The sequence below is a fragment of the Lynx canadensis genome, chromosome D1, assembly GCF_007474595.2.
Source record: "Lynx canadensis isolate LIC74 chromosome D1, mLynCan4.pri.v2, whole genome shotgun sequence".
Classification (NCBI taxonomy): domain Eukaryota; kingdom Metazoa; phylum Chordata; class Mammalia; order Carnivora; family Felidae; genus Lynx; species Lynx canadensis.
In genome coordinates, this window is record NC_044312.2 from 104548365 (window position 1) to 104573190 (window position 24826).

Genomic DNA, 24826 nt, shown 5'->3' on the forward strand with positions numbered 1-24826 from the left:
ACACAGTAGTGGACATTTTAGTAACTGAGATCAGAATGTTTTCTGTGACTAGAAGTGATAGTATGAGTTATTTTATTTTTATCCTTTTTTTTTTTTTTTTTAATCAGAGAGTAATATGAAAATTCAGAAAACCCCCAGCCTTACAAAGTTGGTTTGGAGTTTAGATAAGCAGGAGCAAGGTAAACTAAAGTTGACTTCTTTTTTTTTTTTTTTTTTAAGTTTATTTATTTTCAGTTATCTTTCCACCCAGTGTGGGGCTCCAACTCATGACCCCGAGATCAAGAGACATAGGCTCTTCTGACTGAGCCAACCAGGCACCCCATCTGTTTTTTTTTAAAGACTTTATTATTATTTATTATTATTATTATTTTTTTTTAGAGACAGAAGCTGGGAGATGGACAGAGAGAGAGAGAATCTTAAGCAGGTACTATGCTTATGGGCTGGATCGCACGACCCTGGGATCATGACCTGAGCCCAAATCAAGAGTCAGCCACTCAACCGACTGAGTCACCCGGTTGCCCCGAAGATTTTATTTTTAAGTAATCTCTACACCCAATGTGGGGCTTGAACTCATAACCCTGAGAGCAAGAGTCGCATGCTTCTGACTGAGCCAACCAAGCACTCCTAGGGCTGATTTCTGATCGCATTCTCTGAGTCCTACTTCATATAGCTTACACCTTGGTTATACACTAGTTTGCGTTCTTTCAGTGACTAGTGATGTTGAACTTGTTCTCCTGTCTTTGGTCTCGTATATTTTTGTCTACCGCTTTCCCGTACGTGTGATTTGCTTGCTTGTGGTCTTTGTCTATATATCAATTATCAATTGTACTATTTATTTTTTTTATCAATTCAAAAATTCTTACTATATATCAAGTATATTAACTCCTGTGTGTATATGATTCAATTTTTTTAAAATTTCAATATGTCCTTTAATTTTTTTTTTTGAGGTAGGACCATTTATCATTTTTACACAGTAAAATCTGCCAGTTATTTTCTTAAGAGTTTTTGACTTTGATAATATGCTTATAAGGGCCAGAGATAGGGATAAATATAATTCTTTGGCCAAGTTGAAAATCATCATTTAATATGATGATTATATGATTTTATAATTCACTAAATTCCCACATAATTTTTTTTTTAGCATTTTATCCCATTCCCATGTTCTCCCTGATCTGAAGCCAGAGCTACACTGTTTGAATTATTGTCCTTTTATTACATATTTTTATATGTTTGGTCAAATTCACTTTACTTTGCAAAAAAACATCATGGCTGTTTTGCATGTTTGGTGTCCAAGATAAAATTTGGAACCATTTTGTTCTATTCTGTCTCTGTTTCTATTTTTATTTTCTTGTCCACAGTTCTTTTTTCTTTCTGACTGTTGTTGTTCTTCTTATAAATCTCAGAGCAGTTTGTACTTCCAAGCAAGATTCTTTGTCATTTCAAAGTATTGTAGGATCTGGGTAGGAAGGGGCTAGAGGATTTTCTATTTAGTTCCATGTCCTTATCAGAGTGTGGTCCTCAATCATGTACTTGGTCATTCATACATCTAGTTAAAGGAAAATACAATTGCAATTGGAATTGCAGCAAAAAGCAATCCTCCCTCCTCTCCCTAGCATCTTCACAAAAACCATCATGCTGAAAATTGACCACTTCCCTGAAGAAAGTTAGGCTTTACCAGCCATGGCCAGTAGAGGTCGCAAAAGCCGCTTGTTATAATCTCTGAAGCCATAACCGAACCCATGCTTGGGCACTACGCATTATGCAATAATGACCCACAGACTACATTTTATTACAGCACTTCCTCAAAATGGAATTGCAGCTTGTCATAGAAGATCCACTGTCAACCTGCTCGCCTGTCCCCCACCCTTGCCAGTACAAATGAACACACAGTTAATTGTAAAAGTTGGGGACAGTCCTCTCTCTCTCTCTCTCTCTCTCTCTCTCTCTCTCTCACACACACACACACGCACACGCACACGCACACACACCACATATTGTTAAATAAAAACTCATCTTTGTTTAAAATAATTTTCCCCATCTTCCGGTTGCTCAATTATTATGTATCGAATGAAGAAAACATAGACCACAGAGAAGCAAACCAACAAAATCAGTGACCATTAATTCTGTCACAGTTAATTACTATAATACTCTGGCATGGGTGGCATTATAATGCATTGTGAATGTCTCTCCATGTCTGCAAGTATTTATCTTCAATGTGAATTTTATGGACTTTAAAAAAAAAAATTCATTTTAAGGGACGCCTTGGTGGCTCAGTCGATTGACCATCCTACTTTGGCTCAGGTCATGATCTAGTGGTTCATGGGTTCAAGCCCTGCATCGGGCTCACTGTTGTCAGCGCAGAGCACACTTCGGATCCTCTGTCCCCCACCTTCTCTACCCCAACCCCCATTGTGCTGTCTCTCTCTGTCTCTGTCTCAAAAATAAAAATAAACATCAAAAAATTAATTTTAATAGTGCATCACATTTCTTTTTTAAAAAATTAATTCACTTTTGAAATTCAAGTATAATTAACATACAGTGTTATATTAGTGTCAGGTGTACAATATGGTGATTCAACATTTCCATACGACCCCCAGTGCTCATCATGACAAGTGCACTCCTTAATCCCCATCACCTATTTCACCCATCCCCCCACCCGCCTCCCCTCTGGTAACCACCAGTTCTCTATAGTTAAGAGTCTCGGTTTTTTTGTTTGTCTCTTTTCTCTTTGTTCGTTTGTTTTGTTTCTTAAATTCCACAAATGAGCCAGTAATTCCACTACTGAGTATTTACCCAACAAAATGAAAACACTAATTCAAAACGATATATGCACCCCAATGTTTATTGCAGCAATATTTACCATAGCCAAGATATGGAAGCAACTCATGTGTCCATCCACAGATGAACGGATAAAGAAGATATGGTCTCTATTATATAATGTGATATTATTCTACCATTAAAAAAATAAGATCTTGCCATTTGCAACAACATGGATGATCTAGAGGCATAACACTAAGTGAAACAAGTCAGTCAGAGAAAGATAGACACCGTATGACTTCATTCACATGTGGAACTTAAGAATCTCAGTGACTTTTAAGTATCCCATCATATGGATCTACCAGGGTTTACCTGTCCATTGCTCTATTGTTGGACAGGTAGACCTTTGCCATGTTTTCCATATTATGAGTATCATGGCATGTTATGAGAGAGCACTTGTTCACACCCCCTGAGGGTGCCTTCCACCACGGTAACAGTCCTGGCCTTCTTCTGGAGTACAGTGACGTATGTAATAGGCATGTTTGGAATGAAGGCTTGGGCTGGTGGCTCACACCTTCTTCTCCCAGGAACCACTGTTACCAGAGGGCGGGCTCTTATTCTGAGACGCTGGGAGGGGAGACCTGTGACAGGGCAGGCGAGTCTGTCTGCCTCTGGGCTTCAGTATTAGGAAGTGTACTGAGGCTGCACATGTAAGTTTGCTGTCTAATTACTTCAGTGGATGTTTTGATTCTTGTATATGTGTGTCCTATTATGATTCTCTCCTTTGTATAATTTTCAGAATTGGGATTGGGGGGGTCAAACTTAAGAACATTTTAGGTCTTTTGATAGTTCTTCTTTTTTTAGAGAGGGAGTGAGACCTCCAGAACACGAGTGGGGGCAGGGGTAGAGGGAGAGATAGATAGGTAGATAGGTAGATAGGTAGATAGATAGATAGATAGATAGATAGATAGATAGATAGATAGAATCTTAAGCAGCCTCTGTGCTCAGCTCAGAGCCCAAAGTGGGGTTCGATCTCACCCTGAGATAATGACCTGAGCCAAAATTGAGAGTTGAATGCTCAACTGGCTGAGTCACCCAGATGTCCCTTTTGATACAATTTTCATATCCTTCACTAGAAAGCTGGTCCCTGTGTTGACTCCTACCAGCAGAGATGAAAGTTATGATTGTCTTTGAAAGCTTAATTTTTCATTCAAATATGTATATAGGATGGGGTTATATGTCTATATGTCTATTTAATATGTAAAATATATAATATTTATGGGGTGGGATTTTAGATGTGTATTTATATTTAATATATAAAAGTTATGTTAAATCTTAATTACATACTAAATACAAATTATATTTATATATTAAATATGTATTTATATATATATATATTATATAAAAATATACATTTTAAACTTAATTTTGCCAAGAATCAATATTAGAAATGGAAGGGGAGAAGTACATCATCATTTACCTAGTTGTATGGGAGTCTCATATGAAATAATTTTGGCCATTTCACTAAGTGATTTGAAAAGTAGTACTTGGTATAAGAAAAAAAAATAGGAGATTTAAAAAATACATCATTTCATTTGTAGAAATAAAGGAATGTGTTGGTTAATTAATCAAGATCAGAATGAACTCTAAAAATATCAACTGGGCTCTCTCTTCTCCCCTTACCCTAAGTTTAAATTATGACTGGCAGTCAGTGCCTTGAGAAGCTGGACGTTTTTTTCACGGGTCACAGAGGTTGAGACTCTAGGGAAGTTTGAATCATTTATTCTACACAGTGTTTTCCATGTTTGTTTGTTTTTGTTTTTGTTTTTTTTTTTTTTACCAGGAATATGGGAGCATTATAGATTTCCACCTTTTGGCGTAGATTTGAAATGAAATGAACAAAAATTCCATCATCCTTTGAAGGTGTTTGAGAGAACCTGAAGCCACTTCGTCCTTAGTACTGTGTGAAATTGGCTGTGATGTGCTCATGGTTGAAGGGTATGTAGTCAGCAACGCCTAGAAACAATCAGAGAAGAACATGAGGTGACCGTGGGGCGTATAACCACACCCACCTTCCAGGGGATCAGCTCATTGTTGGAGGAGTAAAGTCATCACAGAGTGAAATGGGCAGCTCCGTTGGTATGGAAGAGTATGGAACTGAGGTTTAGGGAGTCCTTGTTTCCAGGCTCCGAGTTGCCATGTGGGGTATGTCTTCGGAGAAGCCCCTTAAATTGTGAGTCTCCTTTTCCTCATGTATTAAATTGCATTCATAATATTTACCCTGAAGAAACATTTTCAGCACTAGGAATAATGACTGCCAGATGCCTAATACGGTACCTGACACGTAGTAAGTGTGCAGTAAATTGTGGTTACTGTTAAACTTGCTTAGTTAAGCCAAATCTAGAGCATCCAAGGGAGAAAGATCTCATATTCATTTTTGAAGATTTTGCAGAAAATAAGGAAGGGCAGTGTGTTGAGAATTCTTGTGTTTCAGGGCAGGAAAGTTAGATGATGGCGGTATTGATGGCTTCCAAGTTGCCAGGCATTGGAAAGAATGACAATTCCAGGCCCAAATCTTTTTGGATCTCAGAGGCTTTCTGTTTATCATTCTTTCCTCAGAGAAGAAAAGCAATTGGCAGACATAAGAATAAGCCTGATTTACTTTTTTTATGTTTATTTATTTTTGAGAGAGAGAGAGAGAGAGAGAGAGAGAGACAGAGAGACAGAGAGACAGAGAGAGACAGAGTGCAAGCAGGGGAGGGGCAGAGAGAGAGGGAGACACAGAATCCGAAGCAGGCTCTGGGCTCTGAGCTGTCAGCACAGAGCCTGATGTGGGGCTTGAACCCATGAACCATGAGATCATGACTGAGCCAAAGTCAGACGTCCAACCGACTGAGACACCCAAGCGCCCTAAAAAAGCTATTTTAGAAAGCCAGCCACCTGTTCTATCATCTATCTATCCCATCATCTATCAATCATTCAATCAAATCACTGTATATATATTCATAATATACGTGTATGAATATATATGCATAGTCACTGTATGTGTGATTATCGTATATATACATATGATCTCAATTATTTGCTGATTGAACGAATGAATTGAAGAAGAGAATGAAAGAAAGTAGCCTTCAGACTATGGAAGAGATTCCCAGATTCCTTTCCTTTCTCACCTTCATTCAAAGGTGTTTTGCCACTAAGGAATTGCCAGTAGGTCCTATGATGAACATTTTCAGCAATATTATTGATGGAGGAGACAACAAGGCCCCAAGATGTCACTGTGGTTTCAAATCTGTAAGAATAAAATCATGTATGTGATTAATATCTCATTTAGGAAAGGCAATAAGAGGTTAAGGTGAAGGGACAGAGACATTCTCTTTATTTTATTTTAGAGAGAGAGGGAGGGAGAGGGGAAGAGGGAATGAGAAACAGATAATCTTAAGCAGGCTTCATGCCCAGCATGGAGCCCAACACGGGGCTCGATCCCATGACACTGGGATTATGACCTGAGCCGAAATCAAGAGTTAGCCACTCAACAGGCTGAGCTACCCAGGCGCCCTGGGACAGAGACATTCTAAATGCTTTATAGATCAGATAAAATCATGCTCAAAAGAGAAATTACAAATGACTAATGAATATGAAATTACTTCACTTAAAATGAAATGAAATTAGCCTGAAGGGAGTTTTTTTTTTAACCTGTCAATAAACGAATTAAAGAAAATGTAAATGCCCAAATATGGGTGAATAATTACGTGAATCGTGGGATGAATATTCAAGACTGATTTTTTTTGCAGTTACAAAATTATATTTTTCAATAATTTTAAGTGACATTACAAATGCTCCTCCAATAATGTTAAGTGAAAATGTGGGACATAAATTGTACATGAAATAGCTATCCCATCTATGTCATGGATCACAACTGTTTATAATATGCATGGGAAGAAACCACCTACAAAATGATAAAAACATGTCCACAGTGATTATGTTGTGCATGTAGTGTAGATGTTCTGTTTTCTTCTTTATGCATCAACCCCCACCTGTCTACTATAAGTATTTATGACATTCACAGTCAGAAAAAGAAAAATCAGGCAAAATTAAAGCTAAGCTCAGAGAAGTAGTAAGGTAGATTCAGAGGGTTGTTTGAAAGCTGAGTATTCTTGGAGTGCAACTTTGATCCCGACCTGGGTATAGAAGTCAGGGAAATTATGGAGCTGGGCTGTGGACAGCAGGCATGACTCCCCGAGCCCAATCCTGTGGGTAGATTCCACATCCCACTCAGCTTCACTCCCTCAGACTTGGTCAGTCGTTCTCCTTGGCATGTCTCTGCAGGACTGGGGTCATGTCACCTTCCCTTTCAAAGACTCTCCTCTTTTCCTTTCCAGCACCTGGCATGTTCCCTCTGCTCCCTCTGCTATCTTAGTCTTCTCCATTTTTCTCTCCTGCTTCCTCTTTTTGCAAACTATAACCACCTCGCAAGGCTTAATTTTCTCCTCTGGATTTATTTCTGTATTCTTCCCTTTATGACAGGGCGGTGGAAGAAATAAGAGCTTCACAGTCAAGTCTAGGTTCAGATCTCAACTCTATTAGCTACATGTCATGTGATCTTAGGACTGTTACTTAACCTCTTTGGGCTTAAGTGGTGCTATGCGTATAATGGGCATGTAGACCTGTCTCATGTTCTTTTTATTTAAAAAAAAACTTTTTTTTTACGTTTATTTATTTTTGAGACAGAGACAGAGCATGAATGGGGGAGGGTCAGAGAGAGAGGGAGACCACGGAATCTGAAACAGGTTCCAGGCTCTGAACTGTCAGCACAGAGCCTGACGCAGGGCTCGAACTCACAGACCGTGAGATCATGACCTGAGCTGAAGTCAGATGCTTAACCGACTGAACCACCCAGGCACTCCTTTTTATTTTTTTTAATAGGCTTTATGCCCAACATGGGGCTCCAACTCACGCCCCCAAGGAGCGTTGCATGCTTCTCCCTTCAAAAGCTCCCCAATGCTTCTGTTTTGAACACATACAATTAGACACGTCTAAAGGAATTAAGTCTTTTTCTCTGAAAGACATTCTTTCTTTCTGGTACTCCTATCAAAAGTTTGGAAGCTTCTCTCTCTCTTGCCCCTCGCATCCAGTTCTCACAGAGACCTGTGGAGTTTTCCTCGGTGTGAGTCTGTTTGTCCTACATGGAATCTTCATTACTTCATAGATTCATAACCATAGGCACACCCCAGATTTCCTCCTTGTCTCCCATTCTCAAACCAACTAACATTTTATAACATGACTTTTCTTACTTAAAAACTTGCAATGCTTCTCCATAATGTGGAGTCCAATCTCCTGAGCCTGGTTTTTCAGATTTTTTACATTACCCAGACTATCCTTCTGGATGTTACTTACTTAATTCAGTCCTGTATTCTCTTCTTTAGTCACGCTGGACTACTCGCTCCCGGAATTCCTTGCTTCTTCCTGCCTCCGATGCTTCTTCTTCTTTTTTTTATCTATCTATCTATCTATCTATCTATCTATTTTGAGAGAGAAAGTGCAAGTGGGGAAAGAGCAGAGAGAGAGAGAGGTAGAGAGAGAGAATCCCAAGCAGGTTCTGCACACTCACCATGGAGGCGATGTGGGGCTCGAACCCACGAACTGTGGGATCATGACCTGAGCCCAGGTTGGACATTTAACTGAGGACATTTAGCCACCCAAACACCCCTTGAATGCTTCTTTCTAGCCATTCCCTCTTCCTAGAATACCATCTACCCATATCTGCCCTACAGTACTTATCCTTCGAATGTGGTCCAAAGCCCCAAGCCTTTCTGGACTATTCTAATCCACAACAGACTCTCCCCTTTGAATTCCTGTTTGTAAAACTCTATCATATGTTGACTTGGGTGATTTAATGTTTCCTGAGAGCCTTGCCTAGTTGGTAGTTTGCAGGCCTCTTGAGGGGTGATGGGATGAACATCTGTTAAATTATCAGAAGGGAAAAAAGGTAAGAAAAGGCAGGAGAGAGAGAGAATGGGAATTCAGGCAAGGCCTGGGGGGAATGTGCGTGTCACTTACAACACTCACTTGAACATGGAGCTTCTGCGCTGGGCTTCCTCTAGGACAACAAGTAGCACCGATCCAGCTTTCACACTGACATTGATGGTCTCATTGAAGTGCAGCTCCACCCCCCTCAGCTGGTTATTGATGGTGTATATGACGGTGATGTTGGATGCTGAGGTGGGAGCAGGGTTGGTTTGGCTGGGGAGGGTTGGTTGCCCTTCATGACCTGTGAAGAGCAAACAGGCCAAATTTGTTAAAGACTATGGGGTTTGTACTATTAGGTGCAAAATCTCTGTTGTTAGCGACTCATCCTAAAAGAAAAACAAACCAAAAAACAAACATTTCAAGGAATGGCAATGATATTGTGTTCTTGGTGGGTTGTTCTGAGGAACTGGTGTGGTCCTTGGAGCTCTCATTTCCATTCTAGAGAGTTGTTTTTGGCTGAAGAGCTGACAGCTAGTTTTACAAGGAACATGAGTTTTGTTGAAGGAATTTCCACTGTGAATCTGGAGGCACTGGTAGTAAGTTTCAGGCCATTTAACAAAACACCTGGGCAACTGTAGTGTAGAATGGTAGGAAAGACTCCAAAGCCATCTTGTGAAGGTGGGGAGATCACTGGGAAGCACTCTAAGGAGTTAGGTGAATGTGGCTGTGCTTGGGACCCGGTTGCTTGATCGCAGTCTCTATAGATTCTGTTCTGAGATAGACAAGGAGCTCAGTCATCTCTGCTTGTCTCGGGAAGTCCATGCAACATAAGATGAATAGTGCTTTATACTAGTATTTGATAACAAAGAAGAGTTGGCGCTATGTCTACCAAGGACTAGTTACCTCTGGAGTGATAAAATTTTTATGCAGGATTCCCACTTTCCTTGTGTACATTTCGGCAGTGTTTGAATTTTAAGTATCCTTGTATTATATTTTTAATTGTATAAAATAGAGATATTTCAAATCAGAGGGTAACGTGCCAGGTTTCCACCCCCATTCCTTTGGTGTGCCAGGAGCACCAAGGCTTCGTATTTAGATCTCCACGTCTGGGCTGAAATGCCAACTCTGCTCTTCTCATAAGTCTCTCAGACCAGATCAGTGATTGGCCATACCTCCTTTGCTTTTGCACTGTATGTGGCTTCTATTTCTATTTAATGCTTATTTCATTCTTCCAAATGTTGTGGTTTTTGTCTGTGTATCTATCTCATGACCTTGTAAAGAGCAGATATCTGAAGATACTGTGTAATGTTTGAGGCATTCATCCCATGAATGAGTGAAGTTATATATCATCTGATTGTTAAGACCATGGACCTTCCCCCTTCACCATCATTTCACTTCACTATCATCTTCAGCATCATCTTCACCACCTACTATAGTAGGTGCTCATTTAATGTGTACTGAGTGAAGTGGACATGGGGGCTGAACTCTGAGGGCACGCTGGCGCGGCTGTGTGTTAAGACACGACACTTGGGAATTGGAAATCAGATGCGTCTCTGCCTACATAACAAGCCTATATGCCACTTGAAATTGATCCACATACTATTATGGGCATAAGTTTCCACTTTATACCACAAGGAAAGGCAGATGTTTAGAGTTCTTACCAGGGTTACAAGACACATGGGGCACATCTAGGTATGTCTTGCCTTTCAGGGAAGGGAGGATTTGGGCAATGGACATGGGATTGTGGAATTTCCCCAGCTCAATCTCCTTAAGTATTGTGTCCATGGTCTTCTTGCAGTTCCACTTCTTGGGAGGGTGCTTAGGTGTCACGGAGAGAGCCTGGGGCAGGAGAGAGAGGGAGAGAGAGAGAGAGAGAGAGAGAGAGAGAGAGAGAGAGAGAGAGAGAAGGAGAGGGAGAGATTGGTTGATTAGGCATAGCTGAGAGTTGGCCTTTATAAGCTTTATAAGGGAAACACTTGATCACTAATCTTGGGGATCATCCTTGAGCTGCCCAAGGTTCAGGACGATGTCTCTTTTGTTCACTCTGTGTCCCCACCTCTTAGCTCAGTGTCTATCACATAGCAGTCACACAACAAATATTTGTGCAACAAACAGATTTGGGGAACACTATTAGGGCTGCTGCATTTATAGTATGTTTTATATAAAATAGTTCTTAAACGTAGAACAAGGTGAGAGCCGGGCAAAGCAAGCTCCAGGGGCAGCTAGTCTGGAACAGCCTGGCCAGCGAAACATAGGAGAGCTCTTTGGTTTTGTGTTGTCCTGCACACCCTTTGGTGGACTCCTCCCACACTTTGTGTTCACATCAGGACTGTCAGCCAGAGGCTCCACAACCCTGGCCCCAGGGGTGGATTCATGGCCTGGGCTGGGCTAATCATAGCGTGCCATCCTTTTGGTGACAGTGATTGGTGGGCATACACACTAGACAGAGTCCTTCCCTGATATACAGACACTCAGAGAGAGAAGCATTTCTTTCTTTCCTGCTGGGGGTATTCAGCTGGGACCATGTAAGTAAGCAGTGGGCTGCTGGTGACCATCTTCCTCAGCCACTTTGAAGAAACCATGGAGTAGGAGACAATGAAGAAAGCCAGGGCTGAGCGATGAAAAAAGAGTGGTCCCTGAAACCATGGTTTGAGTCCTTTCTTCTGGCTGCTCCTGAAATTAATCCAGCTCTGGACCCTCTAGTCTATATGAAATAGGAAATGCCCATTTTTTTTTCTTAAGTTATTTGGGTTTCTGTTACTTACAAAAATGATTCTTGCGGGGCGCCTGGGTGGCGCAGTCGGTTAAGCGTCCGACTTCAGCCAGGTCACGATCTCGCGGTCCGTGAGTTCGAGCCCCGCGTCAGGCTCTGGGCTGATGGCTCAGAGCCTGGAGCCTGTTTCCGATTCTGTGTCTCCCTCTCTCTCTGCCCCTCCCCCATTCATGCTCTGTCTCTCTCTGTCCCAAAAATAAATAAATGTTGGAAAAAAAATTAAAAAAAAAAAAGATTCTTGCTAAATACACCAAGCAGTTCATTCTACTTTGCTGCGTTTTAGATCTCATTGGGTCAAATAGAAATCATAATTTCTTCCTACCTTTGGAGGTTCATTTGAGGTTCAGATGGGATGATAAGCAAGAGCATTTTGTCATGTATGTTATATAAGCTGTCATTACCATCTCCCTCACTTTAGGGTTGTGCTGACCATGACCATCAGAGTATGTCAATGGTCTGAGATTGCTGGTTGACTGATTCACCTGAATCTTAAAATGGGAAATGAGCGAAGGGGGAGGAGAGTCAGAACTGGCTTTGTAAGCCAAAGGCAGTTGATGAACAACCAGACAGTTTGGATAGGCATGGCTATCACTGTTAACTTTGGCAACCATGAGTTGTGGCTCTTGCGAGAGGCCACTTTACAGGGAAATTTGGTTTAAAGGGCATCAGGTAGGTAGGTACTCCTCAGCAGCCATATCTTGTTCACTTGCTGTATTCAATTCTCAAATCCCAAAAGTAAGATGTAGCTCTTTGGGATAAAACATTACCAATGCCAACACTCTAGAGAGAAAGGACACATTATGCTGTGAGAAGCCATTGATAACTTTGCATGAAGATGTTTATCGGGTCCCTTTCCAAGTTAAATCCCTATCAGAGGAATTTTGAAACCTTTGGAATAGTGATGGAAACAAGAGAAGAAACTCTGGAACAGAGGAAGTGCCACATGAATGCCTAGGGAAGCCATGTGGGTGGCCCAGACCACTTGAAGGGCACTGGCGTCCTGGAAGGTGAAGAATGAAGGCTGAAAAGGGAGAGACCGTGAACAGTTATTGAGCATCGCCTTGTGCTTGTGATTTGTAAAAACTATCCTTGCATCCTTGTTCTGATTGGGAAAGTGAAATTCAGAGAAATTCAGTATTTGCCCACAAGGGTGGCAGATCTGGGCTTCAAACTCAAGTTGTTACATGGCCAGAGCCCTCTGGTTTTTGACACCAGAACATTTTTAATTAGAAAAAAGTTACGCATTAGGTATCTGGCGATTCTAGACTACAGGCTGCTTGAGTAAACTCTAGATGTGTGCCTTAACTCAAGTAGGGAGAGGATATGTCTCCTAACTGATTAGAAATCCACGTGGCCTGTGATATCTGGATAAAAATGAGGTTTTGTCTTTTCATAGGAAAAGCTTTAATTCTCAGGCACAGCTTATCAGAGTGTACCCTGCAGGTGATAAAAATCCCAAACAGAATTCACAAGCCAAACTAACAAGAGCAAACCTTTCTCTGTCTGGCACTAAGGTGAAGCAAGTTTATTTTAAGTGAGTCATAGATAAAACCCATCTTATATCCCTTCCAGACTGCCTGTGATACTCCACACAGCTTTCTAGACCTGAGCCCCAGAACTGGTCTCATATGATTCAGCCATGGTAACAAACAGTCTTTTGTTCCATGGCAAAATTTCATTCACCATGACATGATACAGAAGCTGACTTTGTTCTCATTAATTGCTCCTAAACATGGCACATGGAGTGGGGACTTGGTGTTTACTCTTAGGTTTAACATAAACTGATTTCTAGTCTGTTCATGCCCTTTGGTAATTTCTAATGTGTGGAATCAGGGCCAGTCTCCACTCCTCCCCATGTACGGATTTCTTCCTACCACTGTAGTGTATTAGGTTCAGGGCTGGCATTGTGATTCCATGGTTCTCTGTTTCCTGGGCTTTCTGAGTGGAGAAGGTCATGATGTCGTTTTCCAATTAATTACACTAGGCATTTTGAGACTTTGGAGCACAGACTTCTCAGTTGGGGCTAGAGGATTTGGCCACAGGTGACCCTTTAATTTATGATTCTAGTTGGTTATGTCTCCCCACTATCTTTAGTATGTCTTCCACGGGAGGACGCTTCTCTGGTCAACCCTAATCAGTGGAAGGGGGTTGCATTTGGAGATGCATCAAGCAATGTCTCATAGAATCCAAGCCTGGGGATCTGGGTTCCCAGGGAAGCACAGGATTGGGTATGTACTTGGGTACCAGACAAACTTGGCTCTGCCATTTAGAGCACTGTGTGAGGTTGAAATGAGATCGAGACTATAAAAGAGCTTGACAAAGATTAGACATCCAATCAGCTTTAGGTTATTTTCATTAATCACTTTGAATACAAGCCCACATTTTTTGGATCACAGTAAAGGGCTAAAAAAAAAAAAAAGAACACTTGACTGGCAAGATGGAATCAGAAAATTCAGTTTTTTTTAGGACTTGTTTTAATATCCTTATATTTTTTATACATCAAATTTTCATCAGTCTGTAAATACTATGAACAAACCGATCATTATCAGTAATAAACTGATATGTTTCTTGGATTGATTTGTATTTTTTTCCCCAAGAATGAGAAAAGAATTCACATAATTTTATTTTCACACTTTGCCCATGAACTAGGGAAGAAATAAGACTCAACCTACATTTTACCAGTGTAGAGACTAAGACATAAGCACCACAAGGTATCTACCTCAGATTAAACTAGCTGATCTTTCCCAGAGATGTTAGAAGCCTGGTCTCTTGATCCTACAACCCAGCCTTACCGTATTGGCATGGACCCAGCAGAGAGCGTTGGTGATGTGTTACCTGCATGGCAAGGCCAGTACTGTAGATGTCTCCAATGATGCCATTGTCTTTGATCCTCATGCTAATATTCTCCACGACGTCCTCTAGTACCTGACCAAACAGACTTCTGTAACCTTCCTCTGAACCTACTGGGATCTTGTTGTACATACAAGTCAGAGCCAAGGTCACCATTGCTCCCGTGTCTGTGAATCACAGTGGGGATAAGGCAACCATCACCACAACAATATGAACAAGCAACATTTACTGTGTGCTTATTGTGTTCCAGCTACATTATCTCCTTTATTCTTCAGGACAACCTGTGAAGTAGGACCTATAATCGTCTCCATTTAAGGGATGAGGAAATGGAGGCTCAGAGAGGCCAAATAATGGCCCAAGGCCACACAGCTAGTAAGTAGCAGGACCAGGATCTGAACCCAGATCTATGTGACTCCACAGCTCATGCTTTTAATTAATGTAGACTGGCGCTTGATTCAATCCCATTTCTCTTGTGCTAGTGTTTATCTTTAAAAATGTCACCAATGCTTGAAGGCCGAGCCATCGCCACCTCTCATTGAAGCCTTCCCTTGGGCAGCCCTATGCCACAGGTGCGGTCTCTTTCCTGACCTTTTTTATTTTTTAGCACGTGTTGTTTGGACCTGTTTTGCAATGTCAGCACTCGATGCTGTTTTGTTGTTACCGTGCTCTGTGAGCTTCTGGGTGGCAGGAACTTTGCACCCCCCCCATGGCACCCAGCACAGGGGCATTTTCATGATTTGCATGGGAAAATGTACATGGACTGAATGAGCAAGCGCTGGCAGGACAAGACCGGAACACATGCAAGACTTGCCAGATGACATCTTTTCTTTGACTGATCTTCCCCTCCCTACTGGGATCTCCGCCTGAAATTTGCATAAACTCATTAAGGAAGACAGTGTTGTTGAAACCAGTGTTGGCAAAGAAGTCCAAATTTCCCAAACTGACAGAGACACCCCAGCAATGCATGAGGTCCCAGATGGAACACGGAGACCCGTCTGCTCTTGACCCCCAGGGACGTACCAGAGCCTTTGTTTCTTGGTCTGAAAGCCTGAAACGAGAGCGTTTGCTTGAGACAAGAGAGGTTGTTGAGGAAGCATGGGTAATGGGGTGTTAACCTGAGATACACTCTTGCTTGGAGAGTGGCAGAGGAGAAAATGTGACCATGAACGAGGGGCATACAGCAGTGTCCTCACAGACGGCATTATTCAGAGTCGGCACCATCATCTGCAGGAGGGGAGGGTGGACAGAGAAGGACCTGGTGCCATAGAGGGGAGAAGCTTCCATTCACAAGCAGCCATAAGGTTGCAGAAAGAAGGAATACGATGGTTCCAGTATATTCTTGAAGCGGAGGAGCATCAGTATCTGTTTATGTATTTTAAATGTTTTTTGTTTATTTATTTATTTTGAGAGAGACAGAGGGACAGACAGAGAGGCAGAGAGAGATTGAACTCACAAACTGTGAGATTGTGACCTGAGCTGAAAACAAGAGTTGCGTGCCTAACCGACTGAGCCACCCAGGTGCCCCCAGACAGTATCTGTTCAATAGAAAGAGAATATTTGAATGTTATAAGGAGAAACATTGAGAAGAACAGAGTGTGGAATCACCACTAATGATACAAGAGAAGGTTCAGTGTATGGCTGAGTCTAGACATTGGTTTAATAATTCAAGAATTTGCCTGGAAATAACTCCTGACTTGGGTGAGTGACATGCTTATTGTTTCCAGTGAACATTCTGTCATTGTCAAGACATTTCAAGTACCGTCCTGGTTTCTTTGTCTTACTATTTCCCTTTCATTTATTCCTTAATTCACATGTCCAACAAATATTTATGAAGTACCTCCCATCTGTAGACATTTTCATGATCCTGAGCTCTTCCTCCGTGGAGAACTCCCCCTCCCACTGTCCCCTCCGGCCCCCCATTCAGTGCCCGTGATGTTCCCTGCTCAGGGCAGTGCCTGGCAGTGGTGACCGACTCACCCGTGTTTAAGGGGGAGGAATTGGCCAGCAGGATCTTGGCAAAGCGGACTGCTATGGGTAAGGTTGTCTCAGGGTTCTTCTGGCACAGTGCCAGGACCGCCAGACTGGGCCCGTAGAAGGTTGAAGAGTGAGCATTGGGGCCTGGGAAGGGGACAGAGGGCCTCCGTAAGGTTAACATCCTCCAGAATGAGGACGTTCATGAAAAAGGGAAAAGCCAAACCTTTTAAATAGAAATGTTTAGAAAACCTGTCCAAAAAGAAAGCCTCCATTTTAGCAAAAGGTAACTTCAACACTTCTCAGAATAAGAATGTCACCCGGCATGAGAAGAGAATAAAAGGGACGAGGCTGTCTTCAGGTGATGGCATAAGTCTGTGTCCCTGGGGACAGTGGTCTTCTCTAGTTCACGTGGAATCGAAGTGAATATCTCGCAGTGGGATGATCTCAGGGATCCTAAGCAAAGGCAGCTGTGTTTCTTCCCTCACTTTCCATTCCCCCATCTCTTTCGTTCCAGGCTTAAAATTCTCAGGAAAAATCATTTGCCTCACTCTCCCCTCCCTTCTGATGAGCTCTTACTTGAAGGAGCCCAGTTTTCCATTTGTCTGTGTAGAATCGAAACTTTATTCCCAGGGTCTCGGCAGGAGGAGGTGAGGGCCATGACAGTAAGGGCGAGCTGGCCAATGGTCAGGTCTGTGGAGGAGAGAACAAAAGGGTTACAAAGGTATTGTCAGGGAAGAGTGTGCCTGGCGCCAGGGCTGAACTCTCTGCCTTTTGTCCAGATCATTGAATTTTTAGTAGTGTGATTAGATAGGTTTTTTTTTTTTTAAAGATTTTATTTTTAAGTAATCTCTTTACCCAACATGGGTTACACACTCACAACCCTGAGATCTAAGAGTGCTTTTCTGACTGAGCCAGCCAGGCACCACCTAGATAATTTTTTGATCTCTCCTTTTTAAGGAAAGAAGTGTGGACAAATTCTCAAGGAATGTTTACTCTGGTGACCACTCCGTGACTTGACAACTTCATCGAGAATCTCTGGTGTCTGTTTAGAAAAGCAGCAAGAACACCCATACAAATTCATACCTGAAAATAACTTTAACTTTATTGTCTCACTTGATTGTCAGGGCTACTCCTGGGAGGTAGGCAGTACAGAGATCTGATTATTACTATCATTCTTATTATGACTGTTAGTGTCCTTGTTATTAGAATCGCCTACATTTTGCAGATGCGTAAGTGAGGTTGGTCAGGATTCGTGACCTGTTCAAGGTCACCGAGTTACTTTTATTTTTTAAAGTAGGCTCCACGCCCAGTGTGGAGCCTAAGGCAGGGTTGAACTCAGGACCCTGAGATCAAGACCCGAGATGAGATCAAGAGTTGGATGCCCAACTGACTGAGCCACCCAGGTGCCCCAAGGTCATGGAGTTAATACGTGGTATAGAGCCAGAACTGGAAGCCTGCTCTTTTTACATCTGATCTAGAGCTTTTTCATGGTTGCTGCCCTCTTCTGCGAATGCTCTGACTTCACATGCATTTCTTTCCAGGTTTGTAGGGAAAGGTATTTGGGTGATTCAGGTACAGTCGCAGGTGGCATGGGAGTAAGGGGTGTGTGGAGTTAGGACCTGGGGCTGGAGAATCAGGGAGAGGATTCAGGTATAATCTCAGGTGGCATGGGAATAGGGGGTGTGTGGAGTTAGGACCTGGGGCTGGAGAGTCAGGGAGAGTTCAGAGGGGCTCTGACTTCTCACCGGCTATGTCACTGGCCATGAGCTTGTAAGTCAGGAGCTTCTGGGCCTCCACATTGTAGGCTCCGGCTAGATTCATGGCGATCAGGATGCTGGGATTTGGGAAGGCTGAGCTGGTCACAGAGTTCTCCATGAGCACTTGTAGGCCATTAACCAAGGGCTGCTGTGCTGGGGGGACAGCTGAAAAGAGAAGGGCATTAACTAACCCCCTACCCTCTCTCTCATCTCAGACACGTGTTTCCTGTGAGTCAATCAGAAGACAGAATTAGCATTGGTACCTTCCAGGATGCCCCCATGTAGGGATGATTATTAAAGAAAAAGGAGAAAACCTTGAGATTTTCCTCTGAGGCCAATTAAACCAAACATCTTCTCAACCCTTATCTTTAAGAAAGTGATTTCTCACTTAGTGACTTCAAGCAATATGATTCATGGGCAGTTCATATTATTTCCAGCACATCCCTCAAAATCATGTTTTCCTTGCATTTTTTTCCTCAGTCTGACATGAAAAATATGGAAGACTTGGGATGTGACCAGTCCTCAGCGAGTACCCATATCCCCACTAGCAGCGGCACGAGGTCAGAACAGCTCTGAGCCTCTCTGTGCCACCAGCCATCATTCCTGCACCAGGATTTCAATCTCTCTTAATGTGAAATGCATAGCCTTCGGGGCACCTGGTTGGCTCAGTCGGTTAAGCATCTGGTTCTTGATTTCAGCTCAGGTCATGATCTCACGGTTCATGAGATTGAGCCCCGAGACCTGCTCCATGCTGAGGGTGCAGCCAGCTAGGGATTCTTTCTCTCCTGCTCTTTCTGCCCCTTCCCCACTTGTTCTCTCTCTCTCTCTCTCTCTCTCTCTCTCTCTCTCTCTCTCTCTCTCAAAAATAAATAAATAAACTTAAAAAAAATGCATAGACTTCCTTCTGGAAGAACTTACACTATGCAGCTAGGAAAGATGAACCAAGCACTCTCCCTGACTCACCCACTTGGAACTCCTACAGTGGTTGCTGTTTCCAATCACTTTCTCCTCAGCCGACCTCAGCGTGTGAGGTTTGCCCCTGTCCCTGGGGTCACGGCTTCCCTGACTTCTCTGGAGGAAACACTGTACTCACAACATGAGCCCTGGGTTTGGGTGCTGGTCCCAGCCACAGCCCAGAGAAGGTTCAGGAGGTAGAGGATGTACCAGGCCATCCCACTCTCTTCTTGTCCTGTCTATGGGTCCCGGGCCCAAATCCTAGTGTTTGAAAGTGGAGTGTTTCTCTCGTTTCCCTTATATATGCTTCTCTTTGTAAACCAGTCGGCCCTCCCCTCCCTCCCAGCCACTCCTAACCACTTTTGCTGACCTGTCTCTCCCTGAGGGAACTAATTTCCATACGCTTATCTAACTAGTCTAGACCCTGCAAGGTGTGTGAAGGTGACTTCTAGCTGGCACTGCCAGTATGAGACGCTTGGGGCTGGGGGTGCAGTGAAGGCAGTGATGTCGAAGTGCCCTTTCCCACGGTCCTGGGCCATTAGATCAGGAGCTTGGCTGGTGAGTGAGCGAGTATAAACGGGCCTTCCTCCTGGGCCTTCAGACACCTGCTCAGACCACCTCCGGGCTGTCTTTTTTTTTTTAATGTTTATTTTAGAGAGAGAGAAAAAGAGCGAGCAGGGGAGGGGCAGAGGGAGAGGGGGACAGAGGATCTGAAGCAGGCTCCACACCGACACAGCGCGTCTAATGCAGGGTTTGAACTCATGAACTATGAAATCATGACCTGAGCCGAAGTGGGCTCAACCCACTGAGCCACCCAGGCACCCCTGTGGCTGTTCATCAGCAACCACTTCCCCGAGGGCCAGGCAGTTCCTAAGGCACTGCCTTACTTATGGTTCAAGGCGCATGCTTTACAACATACCCTTTCATGCAGTCGGGGGAGGGTCTGCTAGGTGGAGGCGGGTTTTGTGCGGTTAATAAGTCACTGTGACCTGGGTCCCAGCCTTGGCTCTTGGAGGCTGTTTGACTTCAGGCAAGCAATGGACCTGAGTTTCCCAGAAATTGTTTTATTTGATTTCTTTTTCCTTATCTGGGGACAAAGCAGTTTCAAACACCCAAGGCTTTCAGGTATTATCTTTTAAAGTAAGAATTAGAAAGTTGGCGCGGGGGGGTGGGGTGGGGGGTTGCCTGGGTGGCTTAGTCAGTTAAGCGTCTAACTTTTGATTTCAGCTCAGGTCTTGATATGGTTCGTGAGTTCGAGCCCCACATCGGGCTCAGTGCTGACATTGCGGGGCCTGCTTGGGATTCTCTCTCTCTCCCTCTCTCTCTGCTCCTCCCCCGCTCATGCTTGTGCTCTCTCTCTTTCAAAAATAAATAAATAAACTTAAAAAAATACTTAGACAATGTGGGATCAATGAGGTATAAATATGAAGTATTAGTGTACTATAAGTATTAGTATATATATATATTAGTATATATATAATTAGTATATATATTATTCTGATATATAAGTATCAGAAATACAGCTATATTAAAGCAATACCTCCCTATAACATACAACAGAAATAATATCTTGAGATTACAAAGGAGGGGGATAATTTTTTTTGTAACTACTAGATTTTAGGTGGCTTTTTTTTTAGGGGGACGTTCCTCAGTGGCTCCCATCTTGGAATAAAATTCAAAATCCTCTTAATGACCTACAAGGCCCTGTAAGATCTGGCTCCTGGTTGCCTGTTGGGCCTCACCTCCAACTGCTTTCTTCCCTTGCTCCCTCTGCTCCAGCCGCACTGAACCCCTTGTTCCCTGAATCCATCACCCACCTTGGCACTTGCTGTCTCCGTTGTCAAGGACGCTCCTCCTCCAAATATTCTCATGGTGGCTCCCACAAGTCCTTCACGTCTTTGCTCAAAGGCCAGCTTTCACCCAGACCTTCTGTCTCATGTATGAGACAGCCTCACCCCCAAAGACACCCACTGTGCCCCTGACTCCTCACCCTCTGTCACACTATGCATGTGGTTCGTTTCCTGTCTCCTTTTCGACTAGATGTTTGCTCTCAGGCAAAAGGGTCTTTGTCTCCTTTTCACTGTTCTATCTCCAGCCCTTGAGTTCCTACCTGGTTCACAGTAGGAACAGAAGAAAGACTTCCTGGATGAGCAAATTCATGAACAGATATAAGACCTGGGTTGCAAAGCATTGGTTTTCATTCTTGGCTAGTGTTGGTGGTTTTGTGATGAGAGCACAGGACACGTATTGGGGTGCATTAGACAGCTTCTAACATGGCCCCATGTTCCCACCTCCTGGTTCACGCCCTCGTGATATCCCCTTCTCCAGAGTGTGGGCTGGCCTCACCTCAAATGAATATAATACAGCAAAAGTTATAAGATGAGGTGGCAAAAGACTGTCTTCCCTCTTGCTTTTGCCGTCTCTCTCTGGTTCTTCTTGCTCCCTGCTCCGAGAAAGCCGGCTGCCACGTTACGAGCTGTCTGATTGGGAAGCCCTTATGGCAAAGAACTGGGAGCAGCCTCCAGTCAACAGCCAGGGCGGGCAGAATCCTGTCAACAACCATGTGAATAAACTTGAAAGCAGATCCTTCCCCAGTTGAGTTTGAAGACAATGCCTCAGCCAACATTTGGATTGTGGCCTTGTTGAGAGACCTTGACCTGTGGGAACCGTGAAAGAATAAATCTTGTTTTAAGCCATTAAGTTTTAGGGTGATTTGTGTTATTAACTAATACATGGTGTGTGGTGGGAGATGAGGCCAGAAAGACAGTTTGAGTCTGCACAGTGGAAGCCTTTGCACGCCATGTGAAGGAATGGTAGGCACAATAATGCCCCCCACCCCCTAAGATGTCTGCATGCTAATTCCTGGGACATGTAAGTATGTTAGGTCACTTGGCAAGGGGGAGTTTAGGTTGCTCATGAGCTGACTTTAACATAGAAGATTATTTTGGATTACTGGGGGGCCCCCACTGTAATCAGAGGTCCTTACACGTGGAAGAGGACGGTGGGAGGGGGTGAAAGTCAGAGAAGGGGATGTGGTGATGGAAACAGAGGTCAGAGTGATACAGTTGCTGGCTTTGAAGGTGGAGGAACGCTGTCTCCTCCAGAAGCTGGAAAAGGTGAGGAAATGGATTCTCCCCTAGAACCTCTGGAAGGAACTCAGCCCTTTCAACACCTTGATTTTATCCCAGTGAGATCCATTTCTGACTTCTGACCTCCAGGGCTATATGGTGATGTATTTGTTGTCAGCTAAATTAGTGGTTATTTGTTAACAACAGCAAGAAGAATCTAATACAGGATTAGGGACCCAGAATGGCACTGATCTTGGGTTCCAGAAGCTGCTCATGACCATCCTGAGATGAGCCACACCCTGTGGTATGTGTCTTGAAACATATACTTCCTTATAAATTGCCAGCCATGGCTGCTGCAAGACTGATTATGATACAATTGTCTCACTTAGCAAATAACTTCCAGCACAGGAACCACACAGGCCATACATTTCTTAACTCATATATTTTGACAGTCCTTGGGTAACCATTGACTGAACTTCTTTATTCATTTATTTGCCTGTTTTATCCTGTGCCTGGTTTTCTGGTATCCAAGCACCCAGACTCTCTCTGGACATACGAAAGGTTTATTTGTATTGATTATTCTGTGGCAGCAGATGGAAGTCTTTACCCTCAGACTCAGTCTCGGTTCTGTCATAGTCCCAAGCCTTGGGAGCTTCTCATAAAGCATGTGTGGCCAGAGCTAGGATTCTCCGGGCAATGTCAGTAGAACGCCAAGGGAATGTTACTCCATTAACTTCCACGTCTGTTCCTGAGACTAAAGGCATTCCTATCAGATAGCAATGTTACTGTATTCTGCTATGGGACCACCGAGTGGCAGAAACTCAGCTCTGTCTGTTAATAATGGAGGCCGCAGCACTACAGGGAAGTGTTAGAAACACAGTGACATAAAATGCAATTTCGTACTTGATCCAATGAGAGGAATGAACTGAGAATTGCAAAAGAAATGCTTTTTTGTGCTGTGATTGGATGTTATTTCATTTCATGTCAGCGTGCCTATTAGAATAGCCTTATTATCTATTTGGGTGAATGAGTCTAATACAAATTGTGTGCTTTACTGGGGTTGACTGGTTATTATTGAAAGTGAGCCATATTTCACATGGCTTGGAGAGTCTACAAACAGGTCTGACAGCTGCCTCCCTGTGCAAACAGCACCACGGAGGCCCTCTGTCTCTGACTTAGCTCCAGGATGAGATGCAGACCCAAGGGGGATAGAATCCATTGCTGTCTAGTTATGAGGGCATCTGTCACATCCAGTTAATGAAGAACAGGGTGGCGTTGACCCTGAGGACCAAGGATCAGTACCAGAAAGCAATGGCCAAACCCTAACTATAAAGCAGGGTTGCTGGTGGAGAAGAGGAAGCTAAGGGTATCATGAAGAAAACATTCAATTCATCTGAGGGAGACATGGATAGAAATAACTTAACTAACTCTACCTGAAGGCATCTTCCTTTTGGGGGTTGCTTTCAAATTTTTTTTTTTATTTTATATTTATTTATTTATTTAGAGAGAAATAGAATGCAAGCAGGGGAGGGGCAGAGGGGGAGAGAGAGAGAGAGATTGAGAGAGAGAGAAAATGAATCCCAATCAGGCTCCATGACCAGCACAGAGCCTGACAGGGGGGCTCAGTCTAACAACCATGAGAACATGACCTGAGCCAAAGCAAGAGTCAGACGTTCAACCAACTGAACCACCCAGGCACCCTTTGGGGTTGCTTTGTTGTTGTTGTTGTTATTATTATTAATTTTTTTATTTTTATTTAATTTATTTTTTAAATTTACATTGAAGTTAGTTAGCATATAGTGCAACAATGATTTCAGGAGTAGATTCCTTAATGCCCCTTACCCCTTTAGCCCATCCCCCCTCCCACAACCCCTCCAACAACCCTCTGTTTATTCTCCACATTTAAGAGTCTCTTATGTTTTTGTCCCCCTCCCTATTTTTACTTCCCTCCCTTATGTTCATCTGTTTTGTCTCTTATAGTCCTCATATGAGTGAAGTTATAGGATATTTGTCTTTCTCTGCCTGACTGATTTCTCTTAGCATAGTACCCTCTAGTTCCATCCACTAGTAGCAAATGGCAAGACTTCATTCTTTTTGATTGCTGAGTAATACTCCACTGTGTGTGTGTGTGTGTGTGTGTGTGTGTGTGTGTGTGTGTGTGTATATATATATATATATTGGGGTTGCTTTAAATGGGTTATTTTATGCTTTATCTGAAGAACTATTTGCCCTTTGGCATCTTAAAGGCTTGTCTTGCTCCTGACTGTACGTGCATGTAGCTCAAGCACTCAGTTATAAAGTACAACTCAGTTCATGCTTCTGAGATGTGATTTAATATATATTTTTCAAATGTGCATTCTGCTGAAATGGACACTAAAGGTGATTTTTTTCTGCACATGTATTTTGATGATATGAATATCAGGATGATTTTTATGGGGAAGTAAAAGATAAATAAATGTAGGAGAAGAACAAATGGGATCCAAGGGAGACAGCTGGGTGAGGGGATGATATTATTCCTCGGGCTTTATGGACTGACCTTTTATCTCTTAAGACTCATGTTTCTATTTTTCTCCAGAGCAATATTTTTCTCCCTACCCACTGCCTCTGTGAGGTCAATGTCCACTTGGTTCATTGCTTACTTCTGGGCCTACTTGATCTCACCTGCTGCTGCTTCAACATTGGATCTAGAACCTTATCTCCATTCCTACCTGTTGCCCAAGGTC

The 24826-nt window shown here is 43.0% G+C and overlaps 1 protein-coding gene across 2 annotated transcripts; it reads right to left on the bottom strand.

The window, feature by feature from the left end:
- Nucleotides 1-4523: 4523 nt before the first annotated feature.
- CBLIF (cobalamin binding intrinsic factor) lies at nucleotides 4524-19311 on the bottom strand. Of its 2 annotated transcripts, none has more exons than XM_030332611.1 (9): nucleotides 19175-19311; nucleotides 18070-18246; nucleotides 16901-17014; nucleotides 16328-16468; nucleotides 14336-14517; nucleotides 10389-10566; nucleotides 8827-9028; nucleotides 5931-6049; nucleotides 4524-4773 (listed from the first exon to the last, which is right to left on the bottom strand). In XM_030332611.1, exons 1-9 carry the CDS (start codon nucleotides 19251-19253, stop codon nucleotides 4712-4714), a joined length of 1254 nt encoding a protein of 417 aa, XP_030188471.1. In that variant the 5' UTR covers nucleotides 19254-19311; the 3' UTR covers nucleotides 4524-4711. The 2 variants fall into 2 exon arrangements, with proteins under 2 accessions (XP_030188471.1, XP_030188472.1); XM_030332612.1 differs by lacking the exon at nucleotides 19175-19311 and adding an exon at nucleotides 19045-19165.
- Between the last annotated feature and the right edge of the window lie 5515 nt (nucleotides 19312-24826).